Genomic DNA, 24,817 nt, shown 5'->3' on the forward strand with positions numbered 1-24,817 from the left:
GTCTGTATCGTCTTTAATTTCTTTCATCATTGTCTTATAGTTTTCTGCATACAGGTCTTTTGTCTCCTCAGGAAGTTTATTCCTAGGTATTTTATTCTTTTTGTTGCAAAGGTAAATGGGGTTGTTTCCTTAATTTGTCTTTCAGATTTTTTGTCGTTAGTGTATAGGAACGCAAGAGATTTCTGTGCATTAATTTTGTATCCTGCTACTTTACCAAATTCATTGATTAGCTCTAGTAGTTTTCTGGTGGTATCTTTAGGATTCTCACGTGTAGTATCATGTCATCTGCAAACAGTGGCAGTTTTACTTCTTCTTTTCTGATTTGGAATCCTTTTATTTCTTTTTCTTCTTCTCTGACTGCTGTGACTAAAACTTCCAAAACTATGTTGAATAACAGCAGTGAGAGTGGGCAACCTTGTCTTGTTCCTGATCAGAGAGGATATGGTTTCAGTTTTTCACCACTGAGAACGATGTTGGCTGTGGATTTGTAATATATGGTCTTTATTATATTGAGGTAGGTTCCCTCTATGCCCATTTTCTGGACAGTTTTTATCATAAACGGGTGTTGAATTTTGTTGAAAGCTTTCTCTGCATCTATTGAGATGATCATATGGTTTTTCTCCTTCAGTTTGTTAATATGGTGTACCACGTTGACTGATTTGTGTATATTGAAGAATCCCTGCATTCCTGGGATAAACCCTACTTGATCATGGTGTATGATGCTTTTAATATGCTGTTGGATTCTGTTTGCTAGTATTTTGTTGAGGATTTTTGCGTCTATGTTCATCACTGATATTGGCCTATAGTTTTCTTTCTTTGTGACATCTTTGTCTGGTTTTGGTATCAGGGTGATGGTGGCCTCGCAGAATGAGTTTGGGAGTGTTCCTCCCCCTGCTATATTTTGGAAGAATTCGAGAAGGATAGGTGTTAGCTCTTCTCTAAATGTTTGATAGAATTCACCTGTGAAGCCATCTGGTCCTGGGCTTTTGTTGGAAGATTTTTAATCACAGTTACTACTGCATTATTTAAATGATGCAACTGAAGATTCAAAAGAACCACCCCTCCCCCCTTCCCAAATTAGACCCACCTAATTTAACTGACAGGCAGGGTGACATCTTTAAGCATCCTTAAGAATCTTTACGGAATCCAGATATTGTGAGTCCATCCTTAGAAAAGGGAACTCAAGCAATTATCAGATTTTGGCTCTAGAAAGTAAAAAATTTAATAAAATAGAATCTAAAATCTGGGATTCTCTATTTATAAAATATTCCACTGAAAGAAAATAAGTGTTGACGAAGATGTATAGAAACTGCATCCCTCATAAACTACTGGTAGGAATCTAAATGCTGCAGCCTCTGTGGGAAACGTTTGACAGTTCCTCAAGCGGTTAAATATGAGAGTTACCATATGATCCAGCAATTCCTAGGTATATATACAAAAGAAATTAAAGCACACAAAATTTTTAACTGAATTTTCACACAGCATGATTTATAATAGCCAAAAAGTGGATGCAACCAAATGTCCATAAACTAATGAATGAATAAACAAAATGTGATGTATCTGCAAAATGAAATATTATTTGGAAACAAAATGCATGCACACTATAACATGGATGACCCTTGAAAACACGATGATAAGTGAAAGAAGTCAGATACAAAAGGCCACTTACTGCATTTTTTTCTAGTTATGTGCAGTGTCCAAAACAGGCAAATTCAGAGACAGATTACTGCTTTCCAGGGGATGGGGGAGGGGGGAAATTGGGAGTGACTGCTAACAGGCACAGGATTTCTTTTTAGGGTGATGGAAGAAATGTTCTGTAATTAGATACTGGTGATGACAGCACAAACCCATCACTACAGGGTGTCTTTTCTCCACCAGGTGATTTCTTAGGCTCTATTTTGTTTTACTTTGCAAAGGACTTAACTCAGTCAAAACCGGAGAGAGAAGTAGGAAGTTGTATACCTTAAAGATTTCGAATACAAGCTAATGGGAATCTGGCTACTATTTTCACTGCTTGCAGCTGATCCAAATTCAGAGAGAGACGGTTCTGATCCAAATTCCAAGGCGCCAAACTGGACATTTAATCCTGTGACATCTGCTGAACCAGGCATTTCCACTGCAGAAGCTGGGATCTGAAAAAGCAAAACCATGATGTCAGCAACAGAGGTCAGAGATTCCAAGTCCCAAGGCCTACAAAGCTAACAAGCACTGGGTTCCCAGGGCATTGTGGGCAGGCCTGAGGAACAAGGAGTGAAAGGCTGAAAGGAAGGAAAAAGGAAGATGATTTTTTTTAAAGAAAGAGAAAGGAACAGAGCAAAGAAAAATTAAAAAGTTAACAGGACAAAAAAAAAAAAAGTTAACAGGACAATGGTCAGTGCCACCAACTGCTTCTTTGAGCAAAGAGAGGGGGGAGGATTGTGGTGAAGGATGACTGAAGAAGAGGGGCCTCTAATGAAAGCATTATCTGGTCAACGAACCACTCATCCTCTGTCTACAGAACACAGCTAAATACGTAAGAACAGCAGGTCCTGAGTTAAATACACAAGACCATCAGATTTCCTGAGCCAGACCTGTAATTTGAATGCACAGTCCCTGTCTCTTAGCACAAACCCATTCCCTCTATATTAGCCCAGATGCTCAGAAATGACTGAGTCCTCATAAAGCAGTAAACTATGTACTTGAAAATACCACAGGAACTAAGTGTTAAAATACGTCCATCTTTGGGACTGTGACTTCACGATGGAAGACCCACCTTAGAAGCTGGAGGTATTCGCCGTTTAGGGAGTTTGATGTGTTTAGGCTGTGGCTGGTGAGCAGACACGGCGATGTTTTCGACAGTCATGCTGGGAAGCTGCAGAAGTTTGTTCACAGTGGAGGTACTGCTGTCTCTGGGTGCTGACTCTCGGAGTTTCACCTGGGAAGGAAAGGACTCCAACCCAGGAGGAGGAACAGTGACTGCCTGAGTCTGCTGCTGCTGTCGTTGGCTCAGTTGGCTAAGAACAGGGGATGGCTCAGGCTGAGATTTGAAGTCTAAGAAGGTGGGGGGGTGGGGGGCAACAATCAATCATTTAGGCACATGAGCTCACAGCTCCCTCTTCCACCAGCACTGATGCTGAAGGGTTGCTGTCATCACTAGTTTCTCCCAACCGTCTTCTAGCTGAATCCCAAACGTGGTGTGTGCGTGTGTCTATAATGTTTAACAACTGGTATATGATAGATTGAAAAGAACACCTGAATGGGTTTGTAGCTAATGTCTTATGCAGAGAGGAGATTCAGTTTATGCTAAAGCATATGGGGTGGGGAATAGGTGTTTTATATTAACTTCTGAAAACTATTTTATTGATTTTTTTCAGTAAGTAACATATGTGATATTACAAAATCTAAAAGGTACAAAAATACACATGAATGTGATGTGAATACAAATCACCCTTCCACCCCATCCCCAAATTTGATCCACAGAAGCAGACACAGTACCCAGTTTCTTGAATATCTTCAGATATACTGTTTCAGTATATATATATAGAGACACACACACACACATATATCTTGCTTCCTCGCAAACCATTTAGTTTTCAGAGACTGTTCCACATTAACGTATAAAGAGCTACTTCATTTTTATGATTACAAAGTAATCCATCATACATAGGTATTGATTTTTAAAACCAGTACTGTATTAATAAACTTTTAGGTTTTCCAATCTCTTGCTATGAAAAACAATGCTGCAATGAATATATTTCTACGTAAGACATTTTGGTCAAGTGCAAGTATATCTGTAGGATCAATTGCTAAAATACAGTTGCTGGTTCATAGAGTGACTATATTTTAAATTTTGACAAACACTTCAAAATTCCTATCCATAGACAGAACACAAACTTTTTAACATACTGTAATACCACACTTTTATCCTTCTTAGTTTGATTGGTGGAAAAATGGCAGAAAAGACACAAATTAAAATGATATAAGTTTCAGGGCTTCCCTGGTGGCTCATTGGTTAAGAATCCGCCTGCCAATGCAGGGGACATGGGTTCGAGCCCTGGTCCGGGAAGAACCCACATGCCGCGGAGCAACTAAGCCCGTGCACCACAACTACTGAGCCCGTGCGCCTAGAGCCTGTGCTCCGCAACAAGAGAAGCCACCGCAATGAGAAGCCAGCGCACCACAACAAAGAGCAGCCCCCGCTTGCCACAACTAGAGAAAGTCCACGCGCAGCAATGAAGGCCCAACGCAGCCAAAAATAAATAAATTTTTTTAAAAAAATGATATGTTTGGCTAAAAATCATTGCATACACGTAAGTTTTCTTTGCCTATGAACTCTGTCCATACCCTCTCTTGACCATTTTTTTACTTCGTTGTTGGTCTCCTTGATTTTTAGTTAGTTTTTATATTAAGGAAGTTAGCCCTCTGCCTATGATACAAATTTTTTTTTCATAGGTTGTCTCCCTTTTCATTTGGTTATGGTGTTTCCTATCATATCTAGAAAGGTCTACCTCACACAGAGTATATCAAAATCTTCCCATGTTTTTCTCTATTATTGTTCTAGATTCATTATTTATGTTTGGGTATTTCACTCATTTGGCACTTTGCTGAAGAGTGGGAGTTAGGGATCCAACTTCATTTTCCAGCCAGTTACCAAACAGAAATAAACCATCTTTCCATCATTGAGTTGAAAAGCTACCTCTGTCATATAGGATAGAGGTTGGCAATCCTTTTCTGCAAAGGACAAGACAGTAAATATTTTAGGCTCTGAAGGCCTTCTGTTAGCAAATTCTCAACTCTGCCTTTGTAGATTGAAAGTAGTTATAGGAAAAACAGAAATGAATGGCTGTGGCTGTGTTCCTATAAAAGTGTACTTACAAACGGTGGCAAATCCAGTTGAAGGTTTGCCATCCCATGACTTAGTATATTTCCATCATAGATGAATCTACTTTTGGCTTGATATTAGAGGCATGTACAAAGAAGACAGGCTTTTAAAGAATATGGGAATAGCACGCTCAAATCTAAAAACTCACACCACTCATCTGTTAAGTGTGCAGAAAAAAGTTAACATACATAGGAGGCCTATAGCTGCCATCAGAAATGCCAGCTTGCAGATGGGCTCTCAGCTTCTGTCTGGGAACAGGGAATTTTGGTATGTTCTAGACAAAGGATGCCTACACTCTAACTGATAAAAGGGATTCTCTGCTCCTCAATTATTTGTACAATGTGGTTTATGTTGAATACTTGCTTTCCTTCTGGGATTCTACAATTTTGGTTTGTACTAGATGGAGGGTGCCCATGTAACCAAGTCCCCCAGTAAAAACCTTGGGCACTGAATCTTTAGTGAATTCCTTGGTAGACACGACTTCAAACCTAGAGTAGTCTCAGGTACTTCCGTAACAGTAAACCATTTCATTCAGCAGAGAAATGTGCTTCCATGTCTCTCAATACACCCTAAACATAAACCAGACAGCTGACCCTATGATTAAAGTAACCCCCTGCTATTGTGGCATGTGTGTGTTGGTGAGAAATGGTGGTTTAATGTCAAAAAGTCTATGGGAGTACAGCTTAGAAAACATCCAACTTACACATGATGCCTTTAAATTATAAACCACAGACATTAAGGCTGGACCAAATCATGGTGGATACATGCATGTGTTAGAATCAGAAAGCAACCAGAGGATGTGATTTAAAGTGGTGTCCACATTCCACCTTCTTATTCTAATAAAGCTCAAAAAATCTGTCTAGGCATTTATTCAAAGTGTTGTTTCCTTATATTTGCATGAATATTTCCATGTTTTTGCACATCTCTTCAAGGTATGTACTTACTACTACTACTAATATTAACAAATAAATGCAGGTATTTATACAATGCCAAGCTGACTGATTTAACTCAGCAACTCTGCAGAAGTTCTACTAAAAAAGAAATATGTCTGGTCAAATCCACATTAGTGTGCAAAAGTCAACCTGCTCTGCTAATGTTCGGCATGTCCTCACTAGGGGCAAACCACCACACTTACCAAAATACACTTACCAAAATGACTAAGGACTGAGGACTGGGATGCTGAGGCCTTGAGGTCCCAAGAAGAAGCGGTTGTGGGAGGACCTGTATTATTCTGCGGTGAACTTGGGGTGGTGGTAAACTGGCCCAAACTTGGAGCTTCCAACTGGTCCAAAATCTGGGAGCTGGTGATGTTTGCCATTTTGGAAGGTGCGAGCTCTCCAAATCCTGAACCAAGGACGGATGACTTTAAAGGGAAAGAAAAGCAAAAGTCCTCAGCGATACAGAATTTCTACAACAGGCTCTAAAACACACCATGTATTTTCACAAGGATTTAAAAAATTATAACCTAAAACATTCTGAATTAGTAAGAATCATCTGAGTAAATACTACATGAAAACATTACAAGATCTGACTACATAAATCCAACAGTCCTTCCTGATTCTGATACAAGAGGTTAGAGGGGGGCTTCCCTGGTGGTGCAGTGGTTAAGAATCCACCTGCCAATGCAGGGGACATGCGTTCGATCCCTGGTCCGGAAAGATCCCACACGCCGTGGAGCAACTAAGCCTGTGAGCCACAACTACTGAGCCCACGTGCCACAACTACTGAAGCCCGCGTACCTAGAGCCCATGCTCCACAACAAGAAAAGCCCGTGCATCGCAACGAAGAGTAGCCCCCGCTCGTGGCAACTAGAGAAAGCCCGTGCGCAGCAACGAAGACCCAACGCAGCCATAAATAAATAAATAAATAATTTTAAAAAAGAGGTTAGAGGGAAGGGGAATATTTGCCCTAGACTTTAATAAATTGATTTTTATTTAAAAAGTGATGTCACAAGTTCACAAACACAATACTACTCTTTTTAAAGTAAAGAGAAATACCATGAATAAAATGACAGAGACAAGCCTGAAAAACAAAATACAGTCTTTAACTTTTTAATGTTTTTAATAGGTTTAGTCACAGAGAGATCAGCCATCGGGTCACCCGGCAAGATCAGACGCAGGTCACAGTACTTACTTAAAAAGTTTGTATTCTAAAATCAGATATGAATTACACAGGTGGTATTTGTGTATTGAGCAGATTCCCTAGACACTACTGTGTTTATTTCAAGGTGTTTAGATGACTAACTACACCAAATACGCTCCCAATGCGAATGAAAGCCTATGACTAGACAACATACAGTTGAAGATCAACTGCATTTTTACTTATCACGATCATTCAGTTTCTGGAAAGGTTAAGTCCTTTGTCAAAAATAACTTTGCAGGGACTTCCCTGGCATTCCAGTGGTTAAGATTCTATGCTTCCACTACAGGGGGGCACAGGTTCGATCCCTGGTTGGGGAACTAAGATCCCACATGCCGTGTAGTGTGGTCAATAAATAAATAAGTAAACAAGCAAACATTAAAAAAATTTAAAAAAACCCTTTCCATAACCATCTTAAAGGTTAAAAATAGAAATGATTTGCATTTCATCAAGAGGTCAGATCTAGAGAGCAGAATTATTTCTGCCATCAATTCCCAAAGGCATGGACTATCTATCCCAGTTGTTCTAAAGATATCCAAATTCTCCAAAACTAGGCTGTCGGCAATTATTGCACATCAAACACAGAATCTGCTTCTATTAGAAAGTTGTGCTAACATTACTTATTGCTACTCCTGATCCTGTGCTCATGCTGCCCGCTACACTACTCTTATGTTGCTATAAATCCGCCAAAACCCAGCTCAAGCCTACTTGCTCAATAAAGGCTTCTTGGATGATGCTTCTATTCTTTCTCTGTTTTCTGACCTAATCTCTATCCTGTTTCAGCATTTAATCTTAACGCACTTTCTGTGTGTTTCACAACACGATGACATCACTGCATCAATGACTAGCACCTTGCTTTAGGTAACACTTAGCACAGGACTTTAATTCCACCTATGCATTTCAATCAATGGGGGCAGTTTACAAATGTGTCTATTGGTACACTTGTGCACATGCACTCACATATATATAAGCACACACAAGTGCCCAAGCCCAAAGATTCTGACTGGTCTTGTGTAGAATCTGGTATAATTTTATTATTATTATCATTATTAATGTTGCTATTAACTAAAGTTTTCCAATGATTATAAAAGTATAGTAGGGTTGGAACTTCCCTGGTAGTCCAGTCGTATAAGAATCCGCCTTCCAATGCAGGGGACACTTAATTCCTGGTTGCGGAACTAAGATCCCACATGCTGTGGGGCAACTAAGCCTGCGTGCTCTAGAGCCCACACGCCACAACTAGAGAAAAGCCCGTGCACTGCAATGAAAGATGCTGCATGCTGCAGTGAAGATCCCGTGTGCCGCAGCTAAGACCCAATGTAGCCAAATAAATATTTTTTTTTAAAAAAAAGTACAGTAGGGTTGAGAACCACTGCTCTAATATGCTAAACAAACAATTCTTACTCCAGTTTCTCAAGATGTTGTCCACAACAAAAAGCAACATACCTGGGGGATGCTGTAAAAAGCAGAAACAAAAACAAAAACTCAACTCACGTCTTATCTACGCTCTCAGTGGCCTGACTATGATTCCAGCAAGTCAGCAAGGACATCACATCAGTATACCAGTGGCAGATGGAGGAAAGAAATTGGATGGTTCAATCAAACTCAGGGGTATTACTGGGCCCTCTCAAAACAGAGACAGCACCCTGCCTTGGGCCTGTCCGACTTCAAGCACTGATACCCTCTCAAACACTATCAACAATGGCACTAAAAATGTCAAGTTCCCAAGCCAGTTATACTTGACATGATATGACTATGTAGAGTAGAAGACAGCAATGAAAAGTTTACATATTCAATTCTCCATTTTTTTAGGGAACAGCAAAGGATTTTGAGTCAAGTGGGAGACGGTGATTATCATATATCGTATTCATAAGAAATTCCATTTCAACTGTAGATTTCAGGTAAGACACAGCAAAGAATGAACCGAAGTAATTGTCACTAGGGAAAGCTGTGGATCTGTGTTTATAGTCCTTCCAACCTCCCCTCTGCCAACTCAGAACTACCCACACTTGGACAGGGACTTGAGTTCACCATTCTGCAGCTACATTCTTTCACGTTCTATGCTCTTTTATTCCCATCACCTATCTTCATATGCTTCACTAAAGGTTCCTGAACTTCTTTCTGATGGGAGTTTAATTCTTATGGGAGCCAGAGTCATATATGCAGCAACAGATGACACTGTTCCATTGAAAACACATTTAAATTTTTAAGGGCCTCTACTACATAATTTTTTGGAATAACAAATAAAAATGAAAAAAATATAAGAACCTAGGCAGACCTAGAAAAAACTATCCTTGCATATTAGCAAGCCAATACTCACAAACATTAGCATTTAAGTAAACTGGAAAACAAATGAAAATTTAACATCTTAAGTACAGAGACAGACTTTGAAACAAAATCCAAGAAAAAAAAATCATTAGTAAGAAGGATGCCTAACTAAATGATTATAACTAAACTAATTCATAATTCAATGAATCATAAAGAAGTATTTTTATCTTCATCCAGAAAACTCAGTAGTTGAATTCCACATGGCATCATCAGATATGTGCTTGGAAATTATCACATCATTGTTTTCTGGACTGAGATCTAGTGTAGAAACTTTTATATGTAAAAACCATAAGGCATGTGTCATTCTAGAATACATTTGCTCATGGGTACATTCCTTAAAATCCCATACTGAAATAAAAGTGAGTTACCAGACTCTGAGGTGGATAGGGATTGACAGCAGTGGAGCTGCCAGTCCCTTGTGCCATCTGACTGTTGTGCTGAGAATTTGTGAAGACAAGGGCTTGGCCAAAGCCCTGCTGTTGGGAAGTTTCAAAGGAGTTGACTTCTGAGGCTTGACTGTTGTGAGGAACAGGCTTCTGGAGCAAGGCTACCAGATCAACACTAAGCAGACAAAAAGCAAATGAAGAATGAGTCACAGGCAAATCTCACCAAAAAAACGAATTTGAGAAGGGAGTCAATATTAAGTAATAAGTTCACGCTAAAAATAATTCCAGTGACGAAAACCCTTGGAAACTGGAGTTTAAGGGAGCCAAAAGCAGGGAATCAATCATCCGCCACACACTCCTCCTCCCCAAAAAGGCATACCAAGCCAGAGAGTGAAACAGGGCTTTGCAGAGAAGAGAAACGAAAAGGTGCATTAAGATGTTTCCACAGAAATGGCACAATGACAACTGATTTGAAAACCTGGAGCAACTGAGTACACTTAAACAGTTCTCTCAAGTTTGGCTTGTTTCCTTTAGAACATTTGGCTCCCTTTATCACTTGAAACCAGTCTCTCTTAAACTTCCCTAAAGGAGAGTGAATCCATATTTTTGAGGAATGAGGACCAAAGCCGTACTAGACCACTGAAGCAGTCTGACATTTATCATAAATATTCCTATAAGTTCTGCATTCTATCCAATAATATATTTACATTTATATAAATCTCATATAATTTCTCTCTTAAATATTTAGGAAAAAATGTACAATGTATTAACAAATACTCTGTTAACTAGGATTCTTATAATGTCCCCAGAAAGACAGAGATCCAAATTTGAGAATCATGGTCTTAAAACCTGAAAGCATGAGGAAGAAGTGATCTTCCAAGTAATATACTACTTGACATGGGAATGAGCCACTAATTTCTCCACAGGATGACCTAACATGATAATTTGCTCCATTAAATCTTTTTAAAGGCCAGTTCCCAGGCAGTTCTCCTAACGGAAACTCTCACCATGCCAGTGAGGCAGATTCTGGAAGGTCAAATAATTCAAAACTCACTTGTGATATATAGCAAAGTTCCTAGGCCAAAGTTTCTCTCCTTATCCACTACCAACTCTCATGTTCCCATAACCGGATTGAAGTTATGGGATCTAGTATTTTGGACCCCAAGTTACTGTTCTAACTTATGACAGCCTAATTCTAGGGATACAAATCCATGGTGGTTATATTACATATGACCCATCTTAAAAGTTCCACTACTAAAAAAACCAGAACCAAGTTCGATTCCAAAAGATTGATAAGACATATGCATGAAAAACAGTCCAGCACTGTCTTCTGAAAAATAACCATTGAAAAGGTCCATTTCTTATTTTTTAAATGAAAATGATCCTATCAAATTCATTGAGTACTAAATACAATGCAGAAGTTATATCCGTTTAAGGAGAAATTCTGAGCAATTCACAAAATATATTGCAAGACATAACCTTTGATCGTTTTTATTTCCCTATAATGAAGTCTTATAACCATCACATTTAGCAAGAGATTGAGCATGTTGGGCTCAAAACTGTCTTCAATGCTCAGATGTCATATATATCAAGGCTCTCATCCTTCTAGATCACTGCATTTTGAAACCATAATCAAAGGTTTTTAGGATGCAAATAAATGCTTTTCAATAATTCAATTCTGCACACATTCTAACAATGTTTCTATTACCCCAAAAGCTCCTTCCTTTTCTGTAATCCATGAAATCAGTAGATTAAAACTAGTAGAACCCATATAAAATGAGCTGAGAAGATCTAAATAAATGGTATTATATGAAGAAACCAAAGGATAGTTCTGTTAAGTTTATTTGTCAAAAACAGTATGCTTACAAAAGTAAAAAAAGAACCATTAAATAGATTTAACATTATCTCTGTCACAAATTCTAACACAAACATAATCGCTATTTTAATTCATCACTGATCACAACAAATTAGGAAATGATGGAGGCTCTGTCAGCTCACCAAGTAAGTTAGGGATAAAATAAAAGTCTCACACAAAAAAGAGAAAAAAACAGAAAGAGAGTCAAGAAAAGGGTAAAAAACAGAAAGAGATCTGAGGAAGAAAACAACTCTCCTGAGACAAGAAATTTCAATTATGCTTTGACTAAAAAACAAAAGGTGGGGGAAAGCGTTTACCTTTGCCCAGGTGTGACAAGATGCTCTGCTGGAGCAGATGAGGAAGTGAAGACCTTTGTTTCAGAAAGCTGTTATGAAAGGATTAAAAGTATTTTAATCTTATTTTAATCAAAATGTATCAAATTCCTGACAATTTTTAGTCACTGGTACTCTTATTCTAGTTCACCCAAAAGGTGGTCAAAGGAAAAGAAATATACAAGTGATTATGGCACATAATTTTCTTATGGTGAAGATAAATTTAGACTGATAATCCCACAAAAGAATTCCACATCAGTGAAACAAGAAAGTGAAGTAGTAAAGCCAGACCCTTGTGCCATAGTTCAAGTCCCAGTTTCACTATTCTACTTCACATTATATAAAATGAGAACACCAATAAAAACCACCACTAATGTCACTATAAACTCCAAAAAGGAGTAGGAAAGTTTGAAAGGCAAAATAATTGATGTTCTTTCCCCAAACACAGATGGTTTTAGTATTTTGTTTATTAGTAATAGGTTTACTAGTCATAGATTTCCTTACTGTTTTTATCAAAATAATTTTATTGAGGTATAACACATACAATAAACTGCGAATATTCAAACCGAATAACTGAATGAGTTGTGTCATATGTATACGCCGTGACACCATCACCAAATCAAGACAATGAACGTATCTATTACCCTAAAAGTTTGCTCCTGTCCCTGTGTAATCAATTCCTCGAGCACTCACTTTCGTCCCCAGGAAACCACCGGTATGTTTTCTGTCACTACAGATTAGGCTGTATTTTCCAGAATTTTAAGTGGAATTTTTTTAAACATACAGTCTTTTTTGTCTGACTTTTTTGACTCAACATAATTGCGTTGAGATTCATGCATATTGTTTTAAGGCACACAGGATAAAATTTCTTGAAACCTCAATTGACATTGTTGAAAGGCAGACTCTTTTATGTTTTCAAAGTGAGGCATGGGCTTTTAAAGGCCGATTTTGTTGATCTAATGACATAACGTGAAAAATTAATGAAAATGCTATTCGAAGACTGCTGTAATTCTTAACAATGCTAAATGTCTCAGAACTCTGAAACCCAGCATAAAATCAGACTTCCTAAGACACTGATATTAAGGCAGGGGCAGAGCAGACAGTAGATGTTCATTCTCCATAAAAACAAAAGTGCTGAATTGATTATACTGTTTCAACAAGAAAGGCTTATGCTATGCTGCACCCTAATCCAAGGTAGTATCTTAAGAATTCTAAGGAATCCATTTTTGCCTTAAAGAATCTTACAAATTAAATTAAGACAAAGACAGAAGCAATTAAGGAGTAATTCTATTAAAAGTAACAATAGAGTAGATTTAAAGCCTTGAAAATATTAAGTTCAAGGAAAATGAGAACTACATTTATCACTGAAATCCTATCTAACCCGGTAGAGTACAGAAAATTGCAGTTTTCTTCTCCTAAGCTCTAGAAGGAATTTAGGATTTGCATTTTAAATTACTCACCTTTCAATCACCATTACTTTGTATATGTCACAAAACTTTGAAGTAATTTTGATATTTCCTGAGAAAAGAAGATGCCCAAATTCCCTACTGTAATTCTTTTCAGTAATTATATTGTGATTCAATATGGTCTATACAGCAGAATATTACTGCCTATATGTGTGTACATTTGAACTGCTTGTTAGCAGATTTACATCATAAGACCTCATCTGAAGCACAGAAAAATCCCATCAGTTAGGCATGACAGTTATTATGATGTTCATTTTGGGGATGAAAAATAGGAGGCTCAGAAAGGAAAGATGCCTCATCTGAGGTCAACAGGTCAACCCAGCTAGAATCTGAATACGGGTCATCTGCCCTCTGACAGCCTGTTGACTTTCTAACCTGCCTACTGACCCAGACAACAGGCAAGGAGATATAAAGCTTTTAGCTCTGGAAGCCTTTTTTTCTCCCAACAAACTCTTAGCAAAAATTCTAGTAACACAAAACATTTAAAAGTAGGACAGCTCTGTTTGAAATAAGGTATGGTGTCCACAGGCTGCTCACTCTCACTTCCTATCATCACTGGTACCATCCCTCCACTGATTCTAATAGCCACCCATCTAGCTCAGTCTCCTCAGATTACAGGTAACAGAGAGCCCGCTGACATCATACCCCAAGGACTTATGGTTAGTATGTAGCAGAAGAAAATAAAAAACCCTAAATTTCCCAAATTCCAATCAAATGAGCATCTTTCTTTTTCATGCCCTACCCAGCTCATTCCCTAACAAGTCAGATAAAATAGTGCTAAAAAGAAAGAAAGCACAAGTGCACTTTTGTTTCTTTTTAAAAAATGTTTGTGAGTACAAAATGGGGAGAGGGGGAATAATCTCAAAAAGAAAAATAAAATCTCAAAGTCTGGATCACTTTATGCAATTTTGAAGGTCAATACTTGTAAACCCTTTATTCTCTCCCTTCCAATGTCAGCTGTAACTCTCTAACATGTACATACTTTTGTTCTGGGCCTTAAGAGTGAAACAGAAAAATAGTTATGATATCTTATGCTGAACACAGAACCTAGAGACCAACACTACCCAGAAGCTAGTACAGTATATTCAAAAATGTCTGTGGAATAAATGAATACAAAAAGAGCCAGTCTAGTTGAAAAGGGAATTGGTTGGGCCTAGAACCAGAATGATTTATTCAGGTTAATTTCAACTATAAACCCCAAACATAGACTGTCTCCTTTAATAAAAAGGTTATAAAGAGTAAGTATCATTCACAGGCCAGGGTAATAGCATCAGCTAGTTATCAGGCCAAATAAAACAAAGATAGAGAAAAAAATGATGTCACTCCTACTTAACACCTGGTCTTTTTTTTTTTTTTGGGCCGCACCACGTGGCATGTGGGATCTTAGTTCCCTGACCAGGGATTGAACCTGTGCCCCCTGCACTGGAGGCACAGAGTCTTAATCGCTGGACCGCCAGGGAAGCCCCAACACCTGGTCATCTTTAAACGGTTGCTTTAAAACCAAGTTTCGCAAAAACCTGAAAACACCAACTTCCTTCTGAGAAGCATCTGCTAAAAAAAACATGGTAATCACAGAAGTCTGTGATTGTAAGTGTAAACACTTACATCTTCAGTCCAGTCTTCCGTTGTCCACTCGTCCACAGAATTCTTCCAGGCCCCTGTTGACAATCACAGTTTACACCACAAAGTCAAATAATGTCTGATTCCAAGTGGTTCTCTACTGTGTACGGCACAAGATATATCACATATACCATCAGCAATATAGTTTACAATCCAAGAAATATGAGGCTCTTAATCTATCTCAAGAAAATCAGTCATGTTTTCAAATGCAAGTTGGCTAAGTACTATCCACAAAAACTCAAAAGCAATGTCTCAGATTGCTTTTGGATGATATCCAAGCAATTCTGCCTTAAGAAAGAAAGTATGGCACAGCACAAACAAATATGTTTAACAAGGAGTTCCTTATGATATATATTATTTAAAAGAGAACACAATTCAGTATCAGGCAGCTCTGCTTTGGGCCCTCATTTCAGGTGGATTATCAAATTTAGAGAAGTATGCTTTTCTTTTTTTCTTGGCTGTATTGGGTCTTCGTTGCTGTGCGCAGGCTTTGTTGCGGTGAGCAGGGGCTACTCTTCTCATTGCAGTGGCCTCTCTTGTTGTGGAGCATGCGGGCTCTGTAGTTGCAGCATATGGGTCCTAGAGCGCCTGGGCTCAGTAGTTGTGGCTCACGGGCTCTAGAGCACAGGCTCAGAGCAGATTCTTAACCACCGTGCCATCAGGAAAGACCCGAGAAGTATGCTTTTTATATTAGTTCCACTGTATGGTTTCCTAATAGGTCTCTAGCAAAGCTAAACATTAGTCCTATTCATATAAAGTATGTGGCTATTAACTCCTGATAAGCAGGTACAGAAAATGTGCTCAAACAGTTCTTACAGAACAATCATTTATATATAAAACAATTAAATGCTTTAAAGAAAAGCATGAGTTCAGATATGCTGACACTAGTGCTTAGCGATTCTGTATAAGTATATTCCCATTATTTTATTTTTTATTTTTTTGTATTTTTTTGCGGTACGCAGGCCTCTCACTGCACAGGCTCCGGACGCACAGGCTCAGCGGCCATGGCTCACGGGCCCAGCTGCTCCGCGCCATGTGTGATCTTCCCAGACCGGGGCACGAACCCGCGTCCCCTGCATCGGCAGGCAGACTCTCAACCACTGAGCCACCAGGGAAGCCCTCCCATTATTTTAAAGCATACGTGCAAACACATACCCAGATAAAATGCTTTTAAAAGGAAGCACACCAAGATACTAACTATAACCAAAATCATGAAGTGGGACTGTGAATGTTTTCAGTTCCTTCAATGGGAAGAAATAAGTTAAGAATCTGACTTACAATGAGGTTTGTGTGTGGGAAAAGGAAGGGCATACCCCTGAAGGAAAAAGACAGATGAACAGATCTAATTTCCTTGGAATCATGTCAATAACCTAATAACTAAACTGATGGTGTCACCTAAGAAAAGAGTCCTTTTCTATGGAATGCTTTCAATAGGATGTCCCTAATTTGAGATTGATCATGGCAAACAAAAGTAGAATCTATGGATTTATGGAGCATGGCTCCTTGTAAAATACCACCCCAGATATGCTACTCTGTGATTATAAAACAGAGATGTTTCAAACCTGAAAACATTCTCTATTGTGTGAGAAACCTACACACACCACTTAGAGACTTCACCTATACTGTGGATCACAGGGCATATGCACTGCAGGGAAGAACTCCCTGCTCTTCTGTCCCTCTCAATTGCATGTATCCTTGAAATGACAGTAAAGCTTGATAGATAAAGGTTTCAATATTTTTTAAAATAAATTTATTTATTTACTTTTGGCTGCATTGGGTCTTCATTACTGTGCGTGGGCTTTCTCTAGTTGTGGCGAGCGGTGGCTACTCTTCATTGCAGTGCATGGGCTTCTCATTGCGGGGGCTTCTCTTGCTGCGGAGCACGGGCTCTAGGCGCACGGGCTTCAGTAGTTGTGGCACGCAGGCTCAGTAGTTGTGGCTCGCAGACTCTAGAGTGCAGGCTCAGTAGTTGTGGCGCACAGGCTTAGTTGCTCCGCGGCATGTGGGATCTTCCCGGACCAGGGCTTGAACCCATGTCCCCTGCATTGGCAGGCGGATTCTTAACCACTGTTCCAGCAGGGAAGTCCCAGGTTTCAATATCTGAACTGACAATCTGATCCTTTGTTTTGGCTAATTTATCATATCTTTAAATGGTTTCCATAATTTCTCCAGAAATGTCACAAAACAACTATCAATTTATGTGCCCCCAAAACATCTCTTTGAATTAAAGTATTTTCATAAACGAAAGCAGAAAAACGTAATAGTTTAAGTGAAGAAACACAAGGTGCAATTAGTCCCAGTCAGAAATCAGTACTGGAACCTGGATCTCCAGACCCCTGCACAGGCCTCTTAGCACACTGTACACAAAGATAAATGAATCCAACACAAGCCATCCAGCTATAATTCAATAACATCTTCCTTTCTTAAGTACTAACTAGTGCCTTTCTTAAGTACTTATACATAATCTCCAACCTTTTACTATATTTCCTTCCAGACTTTTGTCTAAGTACATGCGTAGTTTTAAAAGTTTACAAGTGGACTAATTTCAAAGATGGCCGGTACATAGTGGTCTTGGTGCCACCTCCATCCAACTTACCCTGTGTTCATGCTGTCAAATTCATCATAGGAGACAGTACTCTAAAGACTACAAATTCTATAAAAAGCTGAGGCTCATTCTAAGCAGATTTAGGAACACTCTAGTCAAGAAATAGAAAAAGCCTCAAAAGTCATTCATAAAACTTTCACGTTCAAAGCAACTAAGATTATAACAGGAAACAATTTATGATGAATTTTCCTTAGGAACCTTTCATCATCAATCATCAACCAACTAATCCTGGGTTAAAAGCCTACATGTAAAGAAAGCATGATGCTAGGTATCAAAGTCATATCTCACTGAAAAGACAAGTAAAAATTTAGGGAGTGATCAGGGTAGTATATTACTGAATGATATATAAATTACATGAATCTGATTAATACACTGGAAATTTACAGGATGAAAAAGTTATGGAAAGCTAAGAGAAACTTTATGGGGAAGATGAATCACAGCAAAAACCTTGAAGGCTGGAAAATACCTGAACAGATATTTAAGAAGGGATATTCGGGACTTCCCTAGTGGTTCAGTGGTTAGACTCTGCGCTCCCAATGCAGGAGGCCCAGGTTCGATTCCTGGTCAGAGAACTAGATCCCTCATGCCTCAGCTAAGAGTCCGAATGCCGCAACTAAGACCTGGTGCAGCCAAATAAATAAACGAATGAATTAATTTTTTTTTTTTTTTTTTTTTTTGCAGTACGCGGGCCTCTCACTGCTGTGGCCTCTCCCATTACGGAGCACAGGCCCCGGACGCGCAGGCCCAGCGGCCATGGCTCAAGGGCCCAGCCGCTCTGCGGCATGTGGGATCTTCCCGGACTGGGGCACTAACCCGCGTCCCCCGCATCGGCAGGCAGACTCCCAACCACTTGCGCCACCAGGGAAGCCCTAAATATTTTTTTAAAAAAAACAAAAAAAAGAAGGGATATTCCAGGGGAGAGAAACAATGATGAGGCATTACAAAAAATTATAAAATATTAAAATTAACCTAAAGTTCAGAACATCCTTTTTTTCCCCCAAAAATGTGTAAGTTGTGGCAAAATACTTATAAAATTTACTATGGTAATCATTTTTTAAGTGTACAATTCAGTGATACTAATTTAAAACACACATTCTTATACATCATATGTAAAGAGACTGGCCTACCACTTAGAGAGGAGTATTATGAAAATAATTAAAATGCAAACTTAGACATGTAGAAGAGGATGAGAAGCTGAGTACATTTACTTATTTTATTTCTACTTATTTCTGGCTGCATTGGGTCTTCATTACTGCGCGCAGGCTTTCTCTAGTTGCAGAAAGCCAGGGCTACTCTTCGTTGCAGTGTGCAGGCTTCTCATTGTGGTGGCTTCTCTTGTTGCAGCTCTAGGGAGCATGGGCTCAGTAGCTGTGGCGCACGGGCTCAGTTGCCCTGCGACGTGTGGGATCTTCCTGGACCAGGGCTCGAACCTGTGTCCCCTGCACCGACAGGTGGATTCTTAACCACTGCGCCAACAGGAAAGCCCCGAATACATTTAAAAGCAGGCAGAAGACAACGTATGAAATTGTAAGCAGAAGTCCAACATGGTATGGTGTTATGTCAAGCAACAGAGGGGAAGCCCCGTGTCAGCAGCCAAGGTCAAGCTGTTGCAGTGACCCACCCTAGATACACGGACTCGAAAAACTACATGACATTAGATACAGAAGAATAGAGAGTCAGGTCCTAAAATCTTATTTTGGAATATTAAAATTTTACAGGAAGACCTTGCTCCCCATTGTAGACCTACAGACCTTCACATCAAACATACGAGAAAAATTCAATGACATTAATTTATTTCTAGCTTAAAACAATAAATTTGAGATGTATGCTTTATGTTCAGTTTAACTTGATGTTAGCCCTCTATCAAAAGGACATATAAGGCAGCCTTACAGAAAAAAGGACAGCAGTGATGCAAAAATCTGTGTCACCTTGAAGGCCAATGTGAAAAACACTTCCATTATCAAAAGCTGATAATTACTTTATCAAGCAGTTGTAGAAATATAGTTTACAAACATTCATCTGATGAATTTTTATTAGCTAGCCTCGATAAAAATGGAAGATATTTTAAGCATTTTATCAGATTCTTAACTAAGAAATTTAAAAAAAATTCATACCTTTGAGTCCCAAAGAATTTTTGTTTGGCAGATTCTGAGCTACATTTTGAGCATTTGATGCCAGTTCTGTGGATCAATGTAAAATGGAAGGTTTTAACATATCACAACAATTAAGGTATTCATCAGAAGAGAAATTGGTCAGCAAATTAAACGAAGGAGGGAAAGCATCAAACTAAGTATATGCTGTGTGTCCAAGGAAAAAGAAACTTACTGCAATCCATGCTATGACAGACTGCTATGGTCCAACTATGAACCTTAACAGCCAGACAGATCTTGAACATTCAATTTACATCAATTATGCTTGTTCTCATTCCCATGTTCACCAAGTTCCCTTCCCACTTGTCAAAGAAAACATTCCAATCTGTTTAAAAGGTATGTTTTTAGTAAATTTATAAATTAGCATTTTGACTACCCTTCAGTCTTTCTATTTTGGGTAATGTTTGATTCTGACTCTAGGGAATGGATTTGATTATTATCCTGTCAAGTCAGGTTTCTGAGCCTATGAGGCTGTGGGCTAGACTCAGAACTCTGGGTTATCAACAAGACAATACCATTCTGTGAGGCTTCTAGAGAAATAGCCAGCACTCCATCAGATGACATCTTTTAACTGTATTTTGCATCGAACACACTCTGCTACTCTAAAATAAAATAAGAGGAATGAGAGGGAAGAGATAAAGACAAAAGGAGAAGGAAGAAGAGATGGAGGAATATGAAAAAAGAAAAATAGCAGTTAATGGACTAATTCAACATTCTGTTTCAAACATCTGATTTAAAAATCAGTGGCGGTTATAAATAAAGCCACTATAAACATCACATGCAGGCCTTTGTGTGGGTATTTTCATTCCTCTTCAGTAAAAACTTAGGGTTGGGATTGTAAGACTGTATAATATATGTATGCTTTCACACCAGGAACGTAGGAGTTCGAGTTACTCTGTCACCTTCACTAACACTTGGAACTGTCAGTTTTTTTAAAAAGCTATTTTAATGGATGAAAGGTGGTAGCCTACTGTGGTTTTAATTTGTATTTCCCCAATGACCAATGATGATTAGCACATTTTTGTGTGCTTATTGCCATCCATATATCTTCCTTTGTGAAGCATCTGTTCAAATCATTTGCTCATTTTTCATTAACTTTTTATTTTGAAATAATTATACATTCACAAGAAGTTATCCTTCACCCAGTCTCCCCCTATGATTACATCTCACATAATTCCAGTAAAATATTATAGCAAAAAAACTGACACAGATACAGAATGCGTATACCGTTCTATGTCAAGTTTGTATTGTGGTAAAATAATGTTTATGTGGTAAATAAAATTTACCATGCTAACCTTTTTTTTTTTTTTTTTTTGTGGTACGCGGGCCTCTCACTGTTGTGGCCTCTGCTGTTGCGGAGCAAAGGCTCTGGACGCGCAGGCTCAGCGGCCATGGCTCATGGGCCCAGCCACTCCGCAGCATGTGGGATCTTCCCGGACCAGGGCACGAACCCGTGTCCCCTGCATCAGCAGGCGGACTCTCAACCACTGCGCCACCAGGGAAGCCCGATGCTAACCTTTTTAAGTGTACAGTTCACTGGCATTGAGTAATTCACAATGTGATATAACCAGTATCACCATCCATTTCCACAACTTTTCATTTTTTGTTCATTTTTAATTGCTCATTTTACTAGGTTTGTTTTCTTCTCAACGAGTTGTGATAATTCTTCACCCATTCTGTATACAAGTCCCTTTTCAAATAGAGGTTTTAAATAAATATTTCCTCCTAAACTATGCCTTGCTCCTTCATTCTCTTTATTCTCTTCTGAAGAACCATGTTTTTCTTTTAGACTCATGTTTATTATGCCCTACGTAAGAAATTTTTGCTTAATCCAAGGTGGCTAAGATATGCCCTGTATTTTCTTTAGAAGTTGTGCTTTCAGGTTTCACATGTAGAGCTATTATCCAATTGTGGTTATTTTTTATATACAGTATACCATTGAATTGCCTTGGAACCTTTGTCCAAAACCAATGGTATCTGTGGGTTTATTTCTAGATTTGCTATTATATAATTGATCTGTCTCTGTGCTTTTGCCAATTCCACAGTCTTGACTATTGTACCTTTAGGGTAACTTCTTGAAATCAAGGAGTGTGAATCTTTGAACACGGTTAGTTTTCAAAACTGTTTGGGCTATGTTCAGACCTATACTTTTCCATAAAAATTTTAGAATCAAATTACTGACACACAAAAAATTTGTTAGGATTTTGAATGAACTTGTACTGAACCTGTATATCAATTTGGGGAGAAACAACATGTCAATAATATTGAATCTTCCAATGCATAAACACTGAGTATCTTGCTCCCTTTTTGGGTCATCTTTGATATTTATCATTGTGTTGCATAATTTTCAACATATAAATCTTGCACATATTTTGTCAGATTTATACCTAAGTGCTTCATGTTTTTGTACTACTATAAATGGTATATCCTTCTGTTTATTAATGTGTCTTCAAACACTCAATTTTACATTTTACTGTAAGATTTTATAATTTATATTTTCATTTAGAAGTCTTATCTTGCACATCATTAGACTTCTTCATAAGCATCTGATATTTTTTGAGGCCACTAATTTTTTTTCCATTTTCTCTTTGTTGATGGTTTATAGAAATATCACCTGTCAACTATCTGCACTGTTTAAAGCTTCCTAATTAATTTCATTAATTTATCTATAGATTCTTTTATATCATTGCCAGAAATGACAGGTTTTTTCCTCCCTTTCCAACCCTTCTTTTCTTTTTCAATCTTTGTTTCAGTGTTTATGACCTCTGGTACAGGGGTGAATAGAAATAATGAGAGTAATACTCCTGTTTCTCTTCAGTTCAACTAAATTTTTTGCCTTTATGTAAAAAAAAAAAAAGGTAAGAGGGTAAGAGTAGTGAGAGTAAGCCCCTTGATCTTGTTACAAAAGAAAAATATTCTACACATCACTATTAATTTTGAGGTCTGCTGTGACTTTTGTAGAAATCGGGAATGAATGTTGGGTTTTGTCAAATGCTTTTCCTTATTAAAATGATATGGAGTTTCTCCTTTATTCTGTTAAAGGGGCGAATAATCCTTTTTTTATTGAGATATAACTCATATAACATAAAATCCACACTTTTAAGGCAAAGAACTGATTGGTTTTCAGTATATTCACAAGGTGTACAACAATCACAACTACCTATTCCAGAATATTTTCATTGCTCCAAAAAAATCTGGCACCCGTTCCTAGCCACTCCCCATTTCTCCTAAACATTCCCAGCCCCCAACAGCCACCAGTCTACTTCTGTTTCTATGTATCTGACTAATCTGGATAATTCTTCTTACACATTCAGCCACTGAAGGACATTTGGCTTTTATGTGAACCTGTATCTTCCATTCTCTTGGGTATATATCTAGGAGTCGTCCGATTTTTTAAATGTTAAACTTGAATATCAAGTATAAACTTAACATGGCCATGATACATTAGCCTTTTTCTAGTCTACTGAATTGATTTCCAATATTGTGACTTAAAATTTTTACAGCTGTTTTGAAGAATGAGATTAATCTGTAACTGCAAATGTTAGCAAAAAATTTATTGACAAAGTATCTTCTGATGATTTTTAATAGCTATAATATTAATTATAATAGATTATAAAGATAATTAATATCAATATTCCTTTTCTTATTCCTGCAACGAATTATATGTTTCTTCTGTTTCCCTTGATAAGTCTCACAATAAACTTATCAATTCTATTGATACTAGTCTTTTCAAATTACCGTTTTTATAACTTTCGTTGGTCCTCTTGATAGTATATTTGATTTCTAGTTCGCTGTGCTTCTGTGATGGTGGCAACTGTCTTTTTTAGCTAATTATTGAGCTATACTTTTATATTTTGGGTTATAATTCACGAAGTGTCAAATTATGTTTTTATAAATATAATCACAAGTTAATATATATTATCAGGAAAAAATCTTCAAAAGAGCTTTATTAAATAAATAAGCCAATTAACAAGTATTTATCTGTGAATTTCAGTAAAGAAATAATCTTAAAACTGCAGGACACAGAAAAATCTGCAAAAGCAACTGTTGCCCTAAACCCATCTATCATCATTTACCTCTTTATCTGGCCAAATTTGTGTTCACCATTATGAATGGTAAATACTTTGTTTCAAGTCTTGCACTAAGAAATTCTATATATCCCTGACACTGAGATTTGAGTGTGGGTTTGTACTGCCTTACAGATTTATTACAGCCTCTTCTTCAGAGTGCAAAAGGGGTAAACCACATACTTTATCGTCAATGAGATTTATAAGTGAGAAACTTTGGAGTTAAGAATCAGCTAAGAGTAGTCTCAGAGGTAGGACAGCTGCCTGTTTTTCATTCTTCTCCACCAGCACACTTTGATGTCATCTTTGTACATTAAGAGCTCAAACAATTAAAATACATCTCTGGTGAGAAAAGACACTTACCAGTTCCCTCATCTGCACCATTCTGAGCAGCTTCCCAACCTACTGGTTTTGTCCCACACCCATCTATAGATGGAGAATCTGAATAGTCCGCAGGGTTAAATGTCCTTGGGTTTGAAATAAAGAATAAAGGCAAATCACAAAATTAACTGTACATCATCTTCCCCGAAACAAGCCCTGTCCCTTCTAAGAACCACTATAAGAAACTTCACCCTCCTTCTCCTATTTAATTATAGCCAACTCTTCTTGCCATCGGAATGCAGATCTTCTGAAAAGCAGAGGTTGCCTAGAACCTTCCATACACTCTTGTATGATGCTCCTACTTCCCTAAGTTGTCCTCTGCATCCTAAAGCAAGTGTGGAGACCTATAATAGTTCTAGGCAGGGTAATGGCTCTAATGAAAAACCCACCCACCCCCTCCCAACTAAGCCTAGACTTAAATAGGCAATAGGTCTTTTCTTCCGAAGTCAGAATCCAATTTTGGATTTGAACCTTTTACAGTAGAAGTATATGATTCTTTTTGTTTAGATGGATGTAAATAAAAAGAAAACGTTTTGTTCAGTGCCTCTTTTTAAATTAAAATCCTCAATACCCATGATTCAGATGTCTAACTAGAGCCAAATTAAATAGCACTGCTAAAATTTTCAC

General features: G+C 38.1%; 1 protein-coding gene and 1 non-coding gene across 7 annotated transcripts in view; both read right to left on the reverse strand.

Moving 5' to 3' along the window:
- Positions 1-24,817, reverse strand: part of UBAP2 (ubiquitin associated protein 2) — a 99,362-nt gene that overhangs the window by 18,943 nt on the left and 55,602 nt on the right. For 5 of the 6 annotated variants that reach the window (XM_060155245.1, XM_060155242.1, XM_060155244.1 and 2 more), the window contains exons 8-15: positions 24,173-24,276; positions 19,707-19,772; positions 14,973-15,025; positions 11,887-11,954; positions 9,697-9,889; positions 6,011-6,224; positions 2,753-3,030; positions 1,963-2,132 (exon numbers count right to left, since the gene is read on the reverse strand). In XM_060155245.1, the coding sequence (XP_060011228.1) occupies positions 1,963-2,132; positions 2,753-3,030; positions 6,011-6,224; positions 9,697-9,889; positions 11,887-11,954; positions 14,973-15,025; positions 19,707-19,772; positions 24,173-24,276 (1,146 nt within the window). The remainder of the gene's footprint in view (positions 1-1,962; positions 2,133-2,752; positions 3,031-6,010; positions 6,225-9,696; positions 9,890-11,886; positions 11,955-14,972; positions 15,026-19,706; positions 19,773-24,172; positions 24,277-24,817) is intronic. The other variant, XM_060155246.1, reaches the window with a different exon arrangement.
- LOC132523968 (small nucleolar RNA SNORD121A) lies at positions 9,500-9,580 on the reverse strand. The gene has a single exon (XR_009541733.1). It is a non-coding gene; the product is annotated as a small nucleolar RNA SNORD121A (small nucleolar RNA).

The sequence above is a fragment of the Lagenorhynchus albirostris genome, chromosome 7 (genome assembly GCF_949774975.1).
Source record: "Lagenorhynchus albirostris chromosome 7, mLagAlb1.1, whole genome shotgun sequence".
Lineage (NCBI taxonomy): Eukaryota > Metazoa > Chordata > Mammalia > Artiodactyla > Delphinidae > Lagenorhynchus > Lagenorhynchus albirostris.